Source organism: Homarus americanus, unplaced genomic scaffold (genome assembly GCF_018991925.1).
Source record: "Homarus americanus isolate GMGI-L3 unplaced genomic scaffold, GMGI_Hamer_2.0 scaffold40248, whole genome shotgun sequence".
NCBI lineage: Eukaryota > Metazoa > Arthropoda > Malacostraca > Decapoda > Nephropidae > Homarus > Homarus americanus.
In genome coordinates, this window is record NW_024712526.1 from 10834263 (window position 1) to 10851911 (window position 17649).

At 43.6% G+C, this 17649-nt stretch overlaps 1 protein-coding gene across 5 annotated transcripts in view; it reads left to right on the top strand.

Moving 5' to 3' along the window:
- Window positions 1-17649, top strand: part of LOC121862782 (cell surface glycoprotein 1-like) — a 67559-nt gene that overhangs the window by 40222 nt on the left and 9688 nt on the right. For all 5 annotated transcript variants that reach the window (XM_042361106.1, XM_042361115.1, XM_042361094.1 and 2 more), the window contains one exon: window positions 15497-17216. In XM_042361106.1, coding sequence (XP_042217040.1) covers window positions 15497-17216 — 1720 coding nt within the window. The remainder of the gene's footprint in view (window positions 1-15496; window positions 17217-17649) is intronic.

Here is a 17649-nt window from a genome sequence, read left to right on the forward strand (position 1 = left end):
TCCTCCCCTCCCTTCACATCTCTCCTCCTCCCCTCCTTCACATCTCCTCCTCCTCCCACATCTCTCTCCTCCCTCCCTTCACATCTCTCCCTCCTCCCTCCCTTCACATCTCTCCTCCTCCCTCCCTTCACATCTCTCCTCCTCCCTCCCTTCACATCTCTCCTCCTCCCCTCCCTTCACATCTCTCCCTCCTCCCCTCCCACGCAAGTCAAAAGCCTCTCAATTGGGTGTGGGAGGGAGGGAAGTGAGTATAGCCTTATCTAGCTCCTGGAGACTTGTGTGGGTGTGGTGGTGAACTTGTGGGCACCGTCAGAACATACCCAGATAGATACCCGTTAGTTACAAGTACGGGTTTTTTTTGGGGGGGGGTACGAGATTTTGTTTTTGTTTAGTGGGTTTTTTATGTTTTAATTTGTTTGTTTATTAGTATTTATTTGTTTGGATGTTTTTGTTTGTTCTTATTTATTTGTTTGGTTTTATCAGGGTTATATGCTGTTGTTTTTTTAGTTGGGGATTATCTTGTGTGTGTGTTGGGGGTGTGTGCGTGTGCCCAAGCCAAGGATCACTTCTTTGATTCTATTGAAGTCGCCTCTCTCTCTCTCTCTCTCTCTCTCTCTCTCTCTCTCTCTCTCTCTCTCTCTCTCTCATATACTAACAGACTAACTAATGAACTGAGAGCAAACACATGATAGCTATATACCACTATGTCATTCATATATAGCTAAAACTCACTAATATATAAACGGCACCTTATATTTGGCTCATATAACGCTGGTATATATGTATTAGTATTATGTGAGTTATGTTTTATAAAGAAATATATATAGTGTGTTCTATATGTAACATAGTTTCTACAGTATATGTAACTTAGTATATACATTGTCTATATAAACTGAATAGAGATATATACAACAAAATATTAAATTATATCACATAGTATATCAATATTATACCTATACACATTATTAACCGGATTTTCATTAACCGGAAAGGCATTATCCAGTACCCACCTTTACCGATATTCGATTAACCGGAAAGTTGCGGAATACGATCTTGGTACTGAAGCGAAGATACAATAAATACCCCTCCAATAACCGGTTTGGTGGGATATTGGAGACGAGACTTGGTTTAGCCCACGTGGTGTAAGAGGGCGTGGGCGGCGTGGGTTGATGACATGTACAGGGCGTGGGGTTTGAGGTTAAGAAGGGGGGGGGTGATTAAAATGAAGGGAAGGTTTAAGTTGGACGGTTTTTATGGGGATGGACAGATATTATTAAGTGTTGCCGCGGTTTAATGATGACAGGATCTTGGAGTGGTTTAAGGGCGTTTGTGTACAGTATATTTCAACCCAGCAAAGAAGAATTTATTATTTATCTTATTATTTCTATATTAAGTGTAAAAGTTTTCTGAAATAACTACTTAAACTTGAGGAAATGAAATGGTCAATATAAGTAATGAATAGAGTTAATATTATATAGGACACAAAAGTTCTGTAAGTGATATAAAGTTATATATATATCTTGTTAAAATTTCCGCATTTGTTGTCAGGAGGTTTCAAGGTTCCTTAACTTCCTAAGCGGTTTGTAAACACTTGTATCGGTTGGTGTAAACAAAATCTCAACAGCTGATCATCCACCACCACAACAACATCATCAGCTGAGCCACCCACCCACAACATCAGCCGAGCCACCCACCCACAACATCAGCCGAGCCACCCACCCACCCACAACATCAGCCGACCCACCCACCCACAACATCAGCTGACCCACCCACCCACAACATCAGCTGACCCACCCACCATCAGCCACCACCCACCCACCCACCCACAACATCAGCTGACCCACCCACCCACAACATCAGCCGAGCCACCCACCCACCCACATCATCAGCCACCCACCCACCCACAACATCACCCACCCACCATCACACTGAGCCACCCACCCACAACATCAGCCGACCCACCCACCCACAACATCAGCCGAGCCACCCACCCACCCACAACATCAGCTGACCCACCCACCCACAACATCAGCTGACCCACCCACCCACAACATCAGCTGACCCACCCACCCACCAACATCAGCTGACCCACATCATCAACTGTTACTCTCGCAAGACTCGTAACAAACGCTCAATGTGGGAACCCTGACGCGAGTTCTTTGTTTACGTTCCGTGCTAACCCCCCCCCCCTCCTCAGTGTTCAGGGTTACCGCACTCCACACACACCACCAATGTTCATCAGCTCTTGTACACACACACATACATATGTATATACCGCTTTTCAAGTCTCTCTCTCTCTCTCTCTCTCCCTGTTTATCCTTATTATCGTGTCTTCTCATTTTGTCTATTTTTCTGCCCATCTATCTATCTCAATTTGTCTGTCATTGTATCTATTTATCTATCTATTAATCTATTATTAATCTTTGTCTATCGATCTGTCTCAGCTACAGTATATCTATCTATCTATCTATCTATCTATCTATATCTCGCATTCCAAACGTATATAAGTGATGGTGTAACTCTGCATTAGTCACCCGAAGTATTTCCTGATCGGCCAAGTGTGAGAGGGGGTGAGGAGGAGGAGGGGAGGGGGGTGACAGGAAAAAAGGAGAGGGGGGTGAGTGGCTTGCGTCTCTCTCTCTCTCTCTCTCTTGGTGGTTAGATGATGTTATTGTCGAAGCAAATTAGATTAGGGTTGAGTTGGATTAAATTAGGTTAGATTTAGGTGAATAAATACATACATACATACATATTCAATCACATACATACATACATATTCAATCAAATCATCATAAACGCTTACATTAGTTTAACGTACGTAGACAATACAGGTATACAAGGACTAGCAAACACGGTCATTCAATTTACCCAAGGAAGACAATAAAAGCTAATTAATTGCCATTGTAGAGTGTCCTTAGATTAGATTGGGTTAGGTTACTCTGAAAAGACTTAAAACTTATTGAATGAGTGGTAGTGGCGTGGGGCAGTGTTGCCGGTTTAGTTAGTTAAACGGAAGGGTAGTAAAAAGAGTTCAAGGAAGACCCATACTCTTAAGTTACCTAACAAGTTTTTTGCTGTCGAGAAGAAACGCTGGGGTTCACATTCTACAAGAGTCGTGATTATTATTATTTTGTTTTTGCCTTTTTGAAGAATGTTATATTTAGTATAGGTTATGATACGGTCCAAGTTATATAAATGTCATCAGATTTTATTTTACGTTAAGACTCGACCGTGAGCTAGATACATACCTCCTCCTACCCCTCCCCTCACCCCACCCAACTTAGCTGTGTCATGGATGAAATTTGAATATAATCTTAAAAAGAATCCGGAACTGTATCAAGAATCCCTTCCTTCCTTCTTCCTCCTTCCCGTCGCCGCCAGTGCCTCCTATAGGGCCACTGTTGTTATTGACCTGGGCAGCGAGAGTTGTTGTTCCTGGTTTGTGTGAGGCCCGTCCGCAGCACCTGGTGGACGGACCACTTGGCCATAAAAGGCTTCGTAGTTTGTCGTGGTCGTCAAGGTCAATAAGGGGATACCGCACACCTCTAGATTTATAATATATTTTCCCTCTAAATAACCTTCCATTAGAGATTGTTTGATAGTTGTATATATAATAATAATTTAATATCTGTTGGGCGAGTGAGTGGTGAGGAGGGTTGTGGGGGAATGTTAGTTACGGCAGCGGAGGATATCCAGAGTGGTGACGTCATGGCTTGGCGGGAACAGCTTCGCACTCTTTTCCGTGTTGGTCTGCTGGCTGGATGCTGCCTCACCTCACCCCCTCCCTCTTCACTCCCTTCCTCCCTGTCAACTCTGCCCTTCTGCTTCTCTCAAGAGGTAATGGTAGTTCCGTGTGTGTGTGTGTGTGGGGCATCAACCCACTAAGCGGATATTTAAAGTTCACCCGCTCCACAGTTCTAGTTTTCACCGAGGGTTTTTTTTCAGCTTTTGAATTTTATCTCGCCATTTTTTTTAATAAGAGGCCTATAGATATTTTTTTAAGAGTAGGCCAATATTATGAAGCATTGTTTATATAAAATTTGTTCCAAGTATTGACCACCCAAGTCGATCTTACATCCATTGATAGAGCAGGTAAAGTTTAGTATTAGTACAGTATAATATTGTACCATATAGGGTGTTAAAGTTTGTCCAGGAAGTGTACCAAAGAAATGAGAACCGTGACTTATACTGGTACCGTTTTGTTCAGGTTTTTTCCCCCACGAGTCGCTAGATCAACTGAAGATAAGCCCACCCGCTCTCGCCAGTTTTTATTTTACCTGATTATTTAATTAACCTTTAAAACGTTACCTGGAGAGATTAAGTTGGATTAGATGAGGTTAGGTTTATACTGAACCTAAACCAAACAGTGAAATCGAACCTAAACCAACCGAAAAACCGAACCCAACCCAATAAACCCGCCAGTCACTAAATATAATACGGGATCTAAATAACAAACAAACAAACAAACAAACAGCAAAAAACGGCAGGAGGAAAAAAAACGAACTTGACCTAAGCTTATTTTTCAACACATTTCGCAGAGTCGTAATATAGGTCATCTATTATTCTTATCAGGGGATGTTACACCACACACACACACACACAATGTAGGTGATGGTGGTGGTGGTGGTGGTAATGATGATGACAATGACAATGGTGTATAAATATTTACGAGTGTTGTTGTGTGGTTGAGATGACATACACACACAATTAAAAAACATACACAGAGACAGACATATATTGCATGCTTGGCTGATTGACCATCTGGTGGTGGTGGGGGGGGGGGTCTTGTGTCTTCCTGCTCCTCCCCCAGACACCCAGAACCACTTCCTCCTCGCCTCTCTTCTTCCTACTCCTCAACCTCTTCTTCCTCCTCTTTCTCTCCCCTCCTCCTCTTCCTCGCTCCTCTTCCTCCTCTATCTCACCCCTCTTCCTCCCCCTCCTCTTCCTTCTCCTCTTTCTCCCTCCTCTTCCTTCTCCTTTTCCTCCTCACCTCCCTTCCTCCTCCTCACCTCCCTTCCTCCTCCTCACCTCCTTCTTCCTCCTCCCTCCCTTCCTCCTCCCCTCACCTCCCTTCCTCCTCCCTCACCTCCCTTCTTCTTCCCTCCTCACCTCCCTTCCTCCTCCTCACCTCCCTTCCTCCTCCTCACCTCCCTTCCTCCTACCTGCGGCATCACACCTGTCCGAACATGACGTTACAACACAAACCATTAACTGAAGACGCTAACCTAACCTAACAACATACAACGAATCCCCAGAGGATTAGCACCCCCAGCTTATTTCACGTGACGATTAACCATCATAACGCTAACCTAACTTAACCAAATGTAACCTAACCTGACACTAGCCTAACCTTCCCTCCTCTCAGGTAGCGTTAAGGTGTTTTAATCCTCAGGTGAAATAAACTGATTGTCAATTTATTCTCACTAGAGTATATTGGTGTATGTTAGGCTATATGTTCAAACCTGTGTAACGACGACAAGCGACCTACACACACACGCACACACGCACACACACACACGCACACACACACACGAGAGGTTGATCAGGTCCTTGTATGCGTGTGTAGTGAACCACGACGAATGACACAGAAGAATACCAAGTAAATCTAAACGTCAAAGGTATCTGGGTGAGGTTAGGTTATGTTGGATGAGGTGGGTGAGGTTAGGTTATGTTGGATGAGGTGGGTTGGGTTAGGTTATGTTGGATGAGGTGGGTGAGGTTAGGTTATGTTGGATGAGGTGGGTTGGGTTAGGTTATGTTGGATGAGGTGGGTGAGGTTAGGTTATGTTGGATGAGGTGGGTGAGGTTAGGTTATGTTGATGAGGGTTGGGTTAGGTTATGAGGTTGGGTTAGGGTTATGTTGGATGAGGTGGGTGAGGGGTTATGTTGGATGAGGTGGGTTGGGTTAGGTTATGTTGGATGAGGTGGGTTGGGTTAGGTTATGTTGGATGAGGTGGGTTGGGTTAGGTTATGTTGGATGAGGTGGGTTGTGGGTTAGGTTAGATTTGGGTAAGTTATTTTCGATTGGTTAAGTTTTTTATAGGTGGGTATTTTGATAGACAGGTAGATAGATAGACAGGGAAGTAGACAGGTATGGAGCTCGAGAAATAAGACAGATGGGGATTGAAGAATTAAGGTTAGAAATATACAGTAGATGAGTAGATATAGACAGAAGAATAGTCAGGTATAAAGAGGGACAGTAAAACAGACGGATATAAACAGTTAAAAGAAATATGCAAACGTTCGGAAAGACGAGAGGCACACACACACGCACGCGCACGCACGCACGCACGCACACGCACACACACACACACACGCACGCACGCACACGCACACAACAAAAGGAAAATTGGTTTGTTTACTTTTTTTTCAAGTCAGCTGTTGGGGAAAACGTGCTTGAGGTGCGTCATACTGGCCTGAGGGGGCAGTGTAGGGGGGAGAGGGGGGGGGTTGGGAAGTTGGGGCTTCCAAGACCTCTTCATATTTATAATACTTTGCCCTTGTCCGTCACCAAATACAAAACAAGAAAAAAAACGGGAAGAAATGAGTACCGTAGATGAAGGAGGAAGTTAAAAAGAGGAACAAGGAAGTAAGAAACGACAGGACAGACACACACACACACACGTGGACAATAACAAAGAATGTGGACTGCCTACATTATTACCTGGTTACGAGGTGTCGAGTAACCTTAGTGGCTTGTGTGCGTCTGTCTTCTTATTTTTGTGTCTTCCTTTGTGTGTGTGTGTGTGTGTGTGTGTGCATTCCGTGAGAGAAGGGTAGGTTGGTGACGTGTGTAAGGTGTGGTAGAGGCAGTCGGGCGGTTTACGGATTGGCCATCCACGAACGGTCACGGTGTCAACACGCCACCCTCACTGTGAGCTACTGTAGCGTCTCACACTATACATACATTTCACTTTCCTCTCTCTCTCTTTCTCACACTCACACACAAGTAACAGAATAACCTACTTTAATACAGTGAATAAAAACAGCAACTTACATAAACTCCAGAATAATAAAAAAAAAACCAAATCCTACACCAGAGATGAACAACTTAAAAAAAAAACACCGCATGAATAATGAACAAAAGAGAAGGGGAACGAGAGACCCTTTTATTTTTTTCGGGTATTTAAAGTTGGCGGTTGAGTGAGACAGAGTGTTGACACGCTAACTTTGCTACACACGTTCACCTAGCAGCGGCAGAAACCAGCAGAATCCCATGTTTTAAATTCTCATCGTATACAGTAGAGCGCTTCTAAATGGTTCATGGTATACTTTTATGTGTATTATAAATCGAGACGTAGATATAACATGGCTTCGAATTTGAACGGAGACTCGACACGTGATGAGATGGATGTCAACCGGTTTTAATTCAAGTACGACGATTTAATTTTGTATGATGACTTGACTCCCTCAAGTACAATGATTTAACCCTCTTGAATTACGATGATTTAACCCTCTTGAGTACGGTGACTTCAACACTGATGATACGTTGATGTTCTAATGTATTGCTGTGCGTCTTGTAGGTTAGTTCATACGTTAATCATCAACTATTCTTAGAGAGAGAGTTACAATATCGACATAGGTAGAGAGAGTCGGAGGAGAGGAAGAAGATAACAGTCTCGGTGGAAAAGAAAGCAAGATAAAATGAGAGACAAAGACAGAGAGCCGCTGGAGAAGATACAACGATAAAAAAGATAAAGAGAAGAGAGAAAGCTGAAAGAAGAAGATGAAGTTAGAGAAAAAACAGAGCTGCAGCAGGGAAGGCGATAACAATTCCGGTGGGAAAGTTAGAACGACAAATAGATATGATAAAGCGAGAGAGAGAGAGAGATCCATGGGCAAGGAGAGCGGAGAAGATGGCGGGAGAGATAGCAGCACAACAGCTAACTTAGTGGCGGGAAACAGGAAGGGTGGTGGCCAGTTTTAGCGGGACAAACTTCACCTGCTTCTCTCATTACTCTCAAACACTCCTATGACACACTTTTCCCCCCTAACTACAGATCAGAGAATTCAACTAAAGTCTCGGTACACTGGCTGCCATATTTTTGTTTAATGTGCTTAGTAAATATAACCTATGCTTTTTAACCTCATTCCCAATATCTGCAACGTAATTATTGAATCCTTTAATTAATTGTATGTGGTAATAACTTGTGTAACGTGTATTGTAACAGGATCCAATGGTATACTGTACGTATGTGTAATTTTCTCAAGTGAATCTTTTATTTTTATTATTATTTTATTGTAGATATGACAAACGGTAAATTCACGAACCTTTGAGAATTCACCTTTGTATCGTAACTTCTGTGACCATATTAGATACGTACTGATAGCAACACTTGAGGAAATTAAACGTACGAACCTTAGTGAGTCAGTCGTACACACATGTACAGTACAGTTAGTGGGAAATACTTTTAAGAAACGCGTCTTGTTAAGATAGCCTCTGTAAATTCTATATAATTTTGAGTTATGATTTGTTATGGTTTAGCTAAAGCCTGACAGTTAGTTAGATACGCTTTCATGCACCTCCCGTGTGATAGGGATATTTTGCGCACGATTCTGAACCCTAGGTGGTGGTGTTCAGCACTATCTCCGGGTTGCGTGTCGGAGATTACAGCTCTGCAAGGTCGAGCTGTGCTGTACCAAGCTGTGTTACACTGTACTGTACACCACTTGCTTGTTTTACAGTATAGTGTGTGTACCAGGAACCATTCTCTAAATCTTTATCACCAGAGGAATTAAAACGAGAAAATTATTCCTTATGTAGTTAAATTTGTCATGAATAGCCAAAGAGGATATGTAGAAATATATCGATAAAGAAAGAATAGAATAGCCATTTCATACAACATAATGTAACAATGACTTGATAATAGAGATAACATCTTTAGGGCGACCTGCCGGGATAATCACTACTGTTACATCATCATACCAAATCCACCAATCAAACACGGAAATTATTAAAACAGCTCTAATATCTCAATACACCAAAATATTCCTTAAGATTATTTAGGTAACTGAGTATTTATACATTTTTACCATAGTCTTTTTCTGTTATCATTTGTTTCGTCTACCTTATGTTAATCATTCTAGTCTATAATGTTGTGTGTGATACCTTGAACAGTGAGAGAGTGTGTGTGTGTGACATGCTTCCTGGAGCTTAACGTCAGCGCCTCGGAGATTCCCAGAACTTAACACAACTGATTTTTTGTTACAGTATAGTCATGTGGAGGTACTCACAGCTGTGATACATAGATGATGACTTTAATAGCTTCAAAATTATACGAAGACTGTTCCATAACTTAAGACTTTTTAACTTCGTCCCAGTAAGTTACGGCTATATAAATAAATTCTCATGTCAAAATATATTATATAAAGTGGTCACCGTGGTTTATTTCATTTTTAAAGCGTTCTAAAAATCGTTAAGGCATCTGTTGTTAGTTTTGAAAAATAATAGACCACTTCCGGCTTGCGTGTGACGACGGTTAGCACTCCTGCCGAGGAAACTGCGCGTGTCTATCTAGCGATCCTGTAAATTTTGTTCATAAGCAATAATATTTACCTCTTTAATACTTTATAAAGACATCAGCCATACTTTGAGAATATTTTCTTTGTGTTAGTTTAAAAAAAATCAAATATAAACTGCTTCAAAGGCTAGCGTTCACTATGTAAAGGGGAAACTGAGATATTATATATTCTGTACAGTTATATACACTTAGCACTGACAGTAAGTTATTAGCGACTTATTGGAGAGTTTTCCTGTGTTGTGTGTTCTCCATTATGAGCGTAGGTGCGCCTGGCGTTGTGTGCGGGTGAGTGTACTGAAGCAGCAACCCAATCCCCCCAATTCATCGATCGCCCACCTCCCCCCTCCGTTCCTCCCCCCCATTTGCTTTCCCTGTAAAAGAAAGTTATCATAATTATTAATCAGTCTTGCATTATTAAACAGTATTCATATTCAATTCATCATTAAATATCATAAAAGTTTTCTAATGTAACTTTGTCTGTAGTGACATTCATTTAATGCGGTGTACAGTTGGCCTGGGGTGATGTATAATATCCATTCATCTTGGGGGAGGGGGGAACTCTACGGGAACAGTTGCCAGTGGGGTTAATTAATCGTGTACAGAATGTTTTATTGCTGTACTTATGACTTGATTGTTTGAGATTGTTTATTTCGTCATTTTGTATCGTTTTACAAATATTATCATTAGTATTTATTTATACAAGAGATTAAGTCATCATACTCGAGGATTAAGACATACTCAGGGGTATTAAGTCATCATACACAAGGGATTCTCATCGTACCCCTAATGTACTACTTTTTACTTTTATCCTCTTCGCCACTGATCGGCTTGTTAGCCGCTTGGGCGATCGGTCACGACTCTTTTCCTTTATATTCTTCACCAAAAGGTCGGCTCGCTAGCCGCCCGGGCGATCGGTCACGTCTCTGTCACGCACTGTTGGCAAATACTGGGCATGCACCGGCTCCTGAATGTACCTGAACCCGCTCCAGTGTTGGTCAAGTCTTCTCTTGAAAGAGCTCACACTCGGTGCCGTCACAACACTTTCTGGTAGATTGTTCCAAGAGTTTACAACCCTCACTCCGAAAAAGTTTGCCCTCACGGTTTTCCGGACTTGCGGCTTCTTCAATCTTGAGCTGTGACCCCTTGTGGGGCGAGCGTCCGCCAGCTCCAAGTAAGGACACTCAACTGAGTAGTGCCCCCTGAGATGCTTATAAACCTCAACTAGGTCCCCCCTTGCCCGTCTGTAGTATAAGCTAGGCAAGTTCAGGCGCTCCAATCTCGCAGGGTAGCTGAGATGCCGAAGTGCAGGCACCAGCTTGGTGGCCCTCCTTTGAACATTTTCAACCAACTGACAGTCCCTAGCATATCTCGGGGACCAGATGGGGTGACAGTACTCCAGATGGGGAAGCACTTCACTCCTGAAGATCGTCACGAGGGACGGACCGTCTAGATATCTGAACGACCTTCTTATAAGACCCAATAATTTATTTGCCTGATTTACCTTCTTCTCACAATGGCCTGAGAACTTCAGCTCATTGTCAACATACACACCTAGGTCCTTCTCACACACAGTCTCAACTAGTACATTTTCTTCATCCCGTTGGGACATATGGTACGCCTCCTTACCGTTGGTACGCCCCAGGTGCATCCTCTTACACTTCGTGACATTGAATCTCAGCAGCCATTCCTTCGACCATTCCTGGAGCCCACAGAGGTCCTTCTGCAGCTCTTCACAGTCCGCTTGGTTCTTAATTTCCCGAAATAACTTGGCGTCATCGGCAAACATTTGTATGGAGGAGTGTACAACGTCAGGCATATCATTTATGAAACAAACAAACAACAGCGGGCCCAATACACTACCCTGCGGTACCCCACTTGTTACAGGTACAGATGACGATTTCGTGCCATTAATCACCACACATTGCTTGCGGTCATGTAGAAAGTCTTCTATCCACGCTAGGACATTTCCCCGAATTCCGTACCCTTCCAGTTTGATTTTCAGCCTTTCGTGGGGTACACTGTCGAAAGCCTTGGCAAAATCTAGGTAAATATTGTCGATATTACCACCCCGTTCTAGAATATGGGTCCAAATATCCAATACCTTGAGCAATTGTGTCAAGCAAGAGCGCCCCGGCATAAAACCGTGTTGGCAATCTTTTACAAGGTTGTTTCGTAGTAGATGTTCCATCGCTGCATCTCTGATAATACTCTCAAGTACTTTACATATTATGCTGGTCAGGCTCACCGGTCTATAGTTGTTCGTGGAGTGCCTATCGCCCTTCTTGAAGATAGGACTCACATAAGCCACTTTCCATTCACTGGGGACCATTTGTTCATCCAGGCATTTACAAAACAGAATCTTCAGGGGCTCTGCAAGCTCGTTGCACAGCTCCCTTAGCACTCTAGGATGCACCATGTCAGGTCCAGGACTCTTATGGACCTTTAGCCTGGACAGTTTATTTCTAATACCCTCTTCTGTGAACACAATGTGGGTCAGTGCTGTGTCGAACCGTCTGTCCTCAAACGCAGGAAGGTTAGTTGCATCCTCTCTTGTGAACACTGAGGAAAAGAAGCTGTTCAATGCCTCAGCTTTATCCTGGTCAGAATCTGCGTAACTACCATCTTCAAGCCTCAGGTCTGATACTCCTACTCGCGTTTTCAATTTCGACTTTGCATAGCGGTAAAACGCCTTTGGGTTTGACTTGACCTCGCGTGCAACCAGCCTTTGGAACTCCTTTTCAGCCCTCCTACACTCTATCTTTGCTTGGTTTCTGGCTCTTGCATACATCCTCCTGTCTTGCTCATCGTTTGACCCAACCCACGTCTTGAATTTCTGGGTTTTCTTCTTAATTTTGTCGACCGCCGCATGGTTCATGTGTAGGGATCCCCTCGTATTCCTAGAAGCACTGGGTTTGGTCTTGGGTATATATTTATCGATCAAATGGGTCATTTTACTAGTTATGATATTCAGCGTAGTGTCTGCGTTCTTGTACCTTAATAAGTCAGGCCAGTTGATACCCCTCATCTCTTCCCTCATCCCATTGTAATTTCCCTTGTAATATTTGCACCTTGGCCTGGCCTTATCTTGAACTAGGTAACAGTTAAATCTGAATGACAACACTGTATGGTGACTGGTGCCAACTGGGGCAAGGTGTTCCAGTTTGGCCACCATACCCTCCTCGTTTGTTATGATGAGGTCAAGTGGCTTGGGTGTTTGTTCCCCTCTGTAATGTGTCGGGTCTCTCACATGTTGGAACAGAAAATTATCTCTCAGAGTTTCTACAAAAAGAGTAGCAGGATTATTCAAGTCATTCGGGGTTGACTCGTTTCTCCAGTCGATGTCGCCATAGTTAAAGTCCCCCATGATAAGGAGGTGGCTGGGGTTGAGCATCGCCGCATTGTTTATTAAGGTTCTTAAGTTCCTTTGATTTAGTGGGCCACAGTTCGGGGATCTGTAGATACACCCGACGATAAGTAAGTCCCCTCCCTTTAATTTAATTTTACACCACTTGGACTCTTCAAAGACATCCTCTCCCTGTACCCTCGCCTGGCTGGCTCTAAGGTCTTGCCTAGCGTAGATAACCACACCCCTCCTGCAGGATTCTTGAGTTAGGTTCGTAAATGAGTCATATCCAGCAATACTGAACTCACATTCCTCTGGGTCGATTCTCCTGTTCTTGTACAACAGTTCTACAACTCCTACAATATCTGGTTGGTGTACTCTTAGTAGTGTTTCAAACTCCTCCCTCTTATCAAGGAACGTGTCGGTATTAGTGTACATGACATTCAAGCCAGAATTTGTTCTCGGTAACGTCTCTGCTCTTAGTAATAAACCCGCTCCACCCACATTCTCAGAAGCTGCAGCATTTGCTAAGTACACTGTATTTTGCAGGGTGTGGTTAAAAATTTCATTGTTTACACGGCGCTCGTTCCCTCCTGTCCGGTAGGCTGAGCTGGTGCCGCCTCCCGGGTGGGGGGTTGAGTGGGTGGAGGGTGCACTGCTGCCCCCTGGCCCTGTGTCGGCACACTTGTTTCCACTACCCTCCCCCTGAGTATAACCCATGTGCACCTGTCCCCGTTCCTTCTCGACTCCTCCCTCCTCTGCTTCAAGTCCAGCAGGAGCTTCTTGTGCTGTTCCCTCTGCATTACCGTGCGGTCTGGGTGAATAAATACATCTCGAAATGCCTCGCTCCTTGCTAAGTTTTTTGCCTGCCGGATAACTTGCCATTTTTCCTCCTCACTCCCTAATGTGATCCTGAGGGGGCGAGGCTTAGCCCCCTGCTTTTGTCCCAGTCTCCTCACATCCTGAGGGGTTGCTGGAATCTTCAGAACCTCTGTGCAAATATTTTGAAACAGCACCTTGTCGTGTGTTTCCTTACTCACAGTTCCCTCTGCCTGGCTCTCTGGGACTCCAAAAACTATTACATTGTTCCTGCGCTGGAGCCGTTCCTGGTGTTCCTCCTCTCCCCTAACAGTAGGTCCGTTAATTTTCATTTCTTCGACACACTTTTTCAGAGTCCCAATCTGCTGTAGAACCTGTACTGATTCTGCATTACTCTCCGCCCCCCCCACCCGTGGCCCTCCTAATACGTCCGCATAGCTCCTCTTAGCAACCACCTCCATTCTATTAGCTACTTCCTCAGTCTTAGCAAGGATCTCTTTCTCAACTTGCTCCAGTTTGTCAACCAGCAGGGCTCCTGCTTCATCTATTTTCGTCCCTAGAGAACTCGTTCCCTTATGGATTGCAATCGCTTCATTCACCTTGACTATGCAGCCAGGGCAATACCAGCAACAGCCATCAAGCTTTACGGCAGTTAGTAACTTCCTAGACGTTGCATTAGTTAGGCCTGCATCCTCCATATCCGACGTCTCCCTGCAGTAATCACATACCAAACTCATGGTTGTTGTTGTTGTGGGGGGGGTGTAGACTGTGTATAGATCTACACCTATTTCAAAGAAAATAAAGAGAGAAAAAAGTACTTAGCTACTCTCTGTTGCCTATGGAGTTGTCGTCTGCGACTGCGTACACTGTATCTCCCTGTGAATGGTGTATTGTAGGCACAGTTTCAGTCCTTGAGCAATATTGAAATTGGTTAGGTTTTAATTATAACAACTATTGTCTGTTGATTATCATATATTTAAAATAATTCCGTATCGCGACTGTATCGAAAATCAATACATTATTTTTTAGTGAAGTTATCAAATGTTGGAATAAGTTATTGACAAGAAGGTATTGGACGAGTCGGGTTCGTTCCCTTACCACTGCTGTTCGTTCTTTTCTCAATGATTCGTTGAGGTAGATGGAATAGTAGGTAGGTAGATAGATTAGGTTACTTTACATTGAATCGGTGTGTATATACTAGACAGTGCAGGTATATAATGTACATAGTGCAAGTATGAAGTGTATATAGACGGTGCAGGTATATACAGTAGGTTAATTTTACCCTTAACTGGGAGTATACGAACGCATATAACTGTCGTGACTGAGCTGAGACATGAAGAAACAGAGATGGAGTTTGTATAATTATGTATGTTGATATAATTTACTGCCTTCATATTTGAGTTATAATGAACCTTGGAGCTTTCTAAATTTATTACCTGGGAGTGTTTTTTTTTGGGGTTAGAGTTTACTGAGCACATACATACCATCCCGAAAAATAGTAATAAAATTCCACTAACTAGATATTAAATACGTTCACTTGACACTAGTTAGCATCTGGCTAAATTATGGTACAAAATCTCTTGGGAACGATACCTGTACTGTACTTTTTTTTCAGTCATGTTCGTTGTATGGTCAAGTAGAATGTCAATGTTATGATATCAAGATGCAATGGTAATGAATGTAATGTCAATGCTGTTGTCACTGATATCTTGATGGTATGGTTAAGATGTGATATCCAGTTGTCTGTCTGTCTACCTATCTATGACAGTGATGATATGTTACGACTAACCCAGTTTTATTGTGTGCATTACAGTGTTGACGTTGCTGCTGGTGGTGGGTGCGGTGACCTGCTCCCCGGTACCCAGCGACCAGCCCGCCTTCACCGCCCATGATGCCGCCCAAGTTGATGTCACACACGAAATCCGTCACGTCACCTTCGAGGTTAGCGAGGAAGTGAGCGAGGCCACGGCTTCTTCCCAGGTGCCTTCTGGCGAGCCACCCGAAGACGACCCTCCGATCCCCACGGCCACCACCCCACCCACCAGTCCTGAGGCACACTCCCACCCTGAGGCTCCAGCCCTAAATGTACACTCCACCCACCACCAACAAGGTACCCAGTCCACTGAAACTAATCCAGAGAGTACACCGTTCATAGAGAAGCTCCTAGAAGATTCCCAGTCCACGGAGGATCATCCAGATGACTCCCAGTCCACAGAGAAGCTCCTAGAAGATTCCCAGTCCACAGAGGATAATCCAGATGACTCCCAGTCCAAAGAAAATCAACCAGAGCATCCCGAGCCTTTACAGAATCAACCAGATGTCGAATTCCAAGAACATCAGCCTGATGAGGTGGCAGAGGGGGCTGTACATGAGGCCGAAGGTGGTGACAAGAACAGTCCAGAGCAGGACACCACGGCTGGGGCGCACACAGAGGTTATTGTTGACCATGTTGTGGCAGGAGAAGCAGATACAACCAGTGTAGGAGCAGAAGAGAGTACAGCAGGTGGAGAGGGTGAACATCATGTGGCTCTGTCTGAAACCTTAGCAGGGGAAGCAAATGGAGATGATACACACCATAATGCAGGTGAAGGTGAATTGATGAAGCAAATACACCAGCCAGTGAAAGGTAGTGAAGAACATGAAGGTGCAGATGAACATGTGACAGGAGAACATAAAGACACAACTCTCAAAGTTATTGATCCAGTGAAAGATCTGGATAGTGAGGAATCAGATGAGCAGGTGGAGACAAAATCTCAAGAGGAGGTTCCATCTTTTGTAATGGATAGTTCAGCCCCCATAGATATTGTGGAAAGGAGTGACACTGACGACACAGTTCATCACGCTTCAGAAGCCGTTGCAGAGACTATACCACAGGAGACCCGGGTTTTGCCACCCGAAGGATTAACAGCGGAGACCATCCGTAAATCCAGGGTCTACATTCAAGATCCTCGTGAAGATTCTGAAGAGATGACCCAGGCTGAAAAATCCACAGTACTTGAAAAGGTAAACAATGTACCCAAACTTGCCAACAGAGGTCTGGAAATCATGAGCATGACCTCCCCCACTCCCGAAGGTCCTCCAGAAGGGGCACCCACTGATGAGTTGGAGACAGAAGAGGAAGCTCCTCCTTCTGATGAAGAAATTGAAACCTCTGCATTATCTGCCGAAGATGACCCCGAGGCAAACAACACCACAGTTGTTGTTGAGGAACCAGTAAGTTCTGAAGAGGAAGATGGGGTGCTGCCAGAAACAGTATCAGAAACAATACCCGAAACTGTATCAGAGGAGACAGAGGAAGATGAACCGGTAGTAGTACCTGAAGTGGTACCTGTTGTACCAGATACCCACGACCTGCCTAGTCCTAGCTCTGCCCCTTTACCAAATGAAGAGGACACTGACAACTATGGTGATCCTCTCGACTCTGACAACGACAACCTTCCAGACTTTGATGTGACAAAAGAAGAGTTGCCATCTAAGGAACATCCTTTACCTGAGGTGACGGCTGAGCTGCCCATTCATCCTCGGGACCAAAGGTAAGGTGTTTGGTTTTCTGCCTCCTCTCCTCCTCACGGTATACTCTTCTGTATTGTATTGTACTGTACAGTACATACTGTGTAAGTGGCAATGGCTACACACTAGAGTTGTCACACATTAACCTGGCATAACTGAAGACAGTTCTTTGGGTTTGTGTAAGTTGATATACTATACTGTGTCTTTTTCTTTCTCTAATAAAAAAGTTCTTAGAATTCTTTACCTGTATAGAATTTTCATTGTCAGCTAAACTTGTGAACTGTTAGAGTTACAAGAACACTTCTTGATCCCTGAATTGTGTGTTTTCGAAAACCGTTTTTCTTTTAAATATAAACTGAATATTGGGTAAAAATTAAATATTTATGTCCTCATCATTTATCAATTTGTAATTATACTGTATGGTTGTAAATTACATATCACATACTGTACTGTACA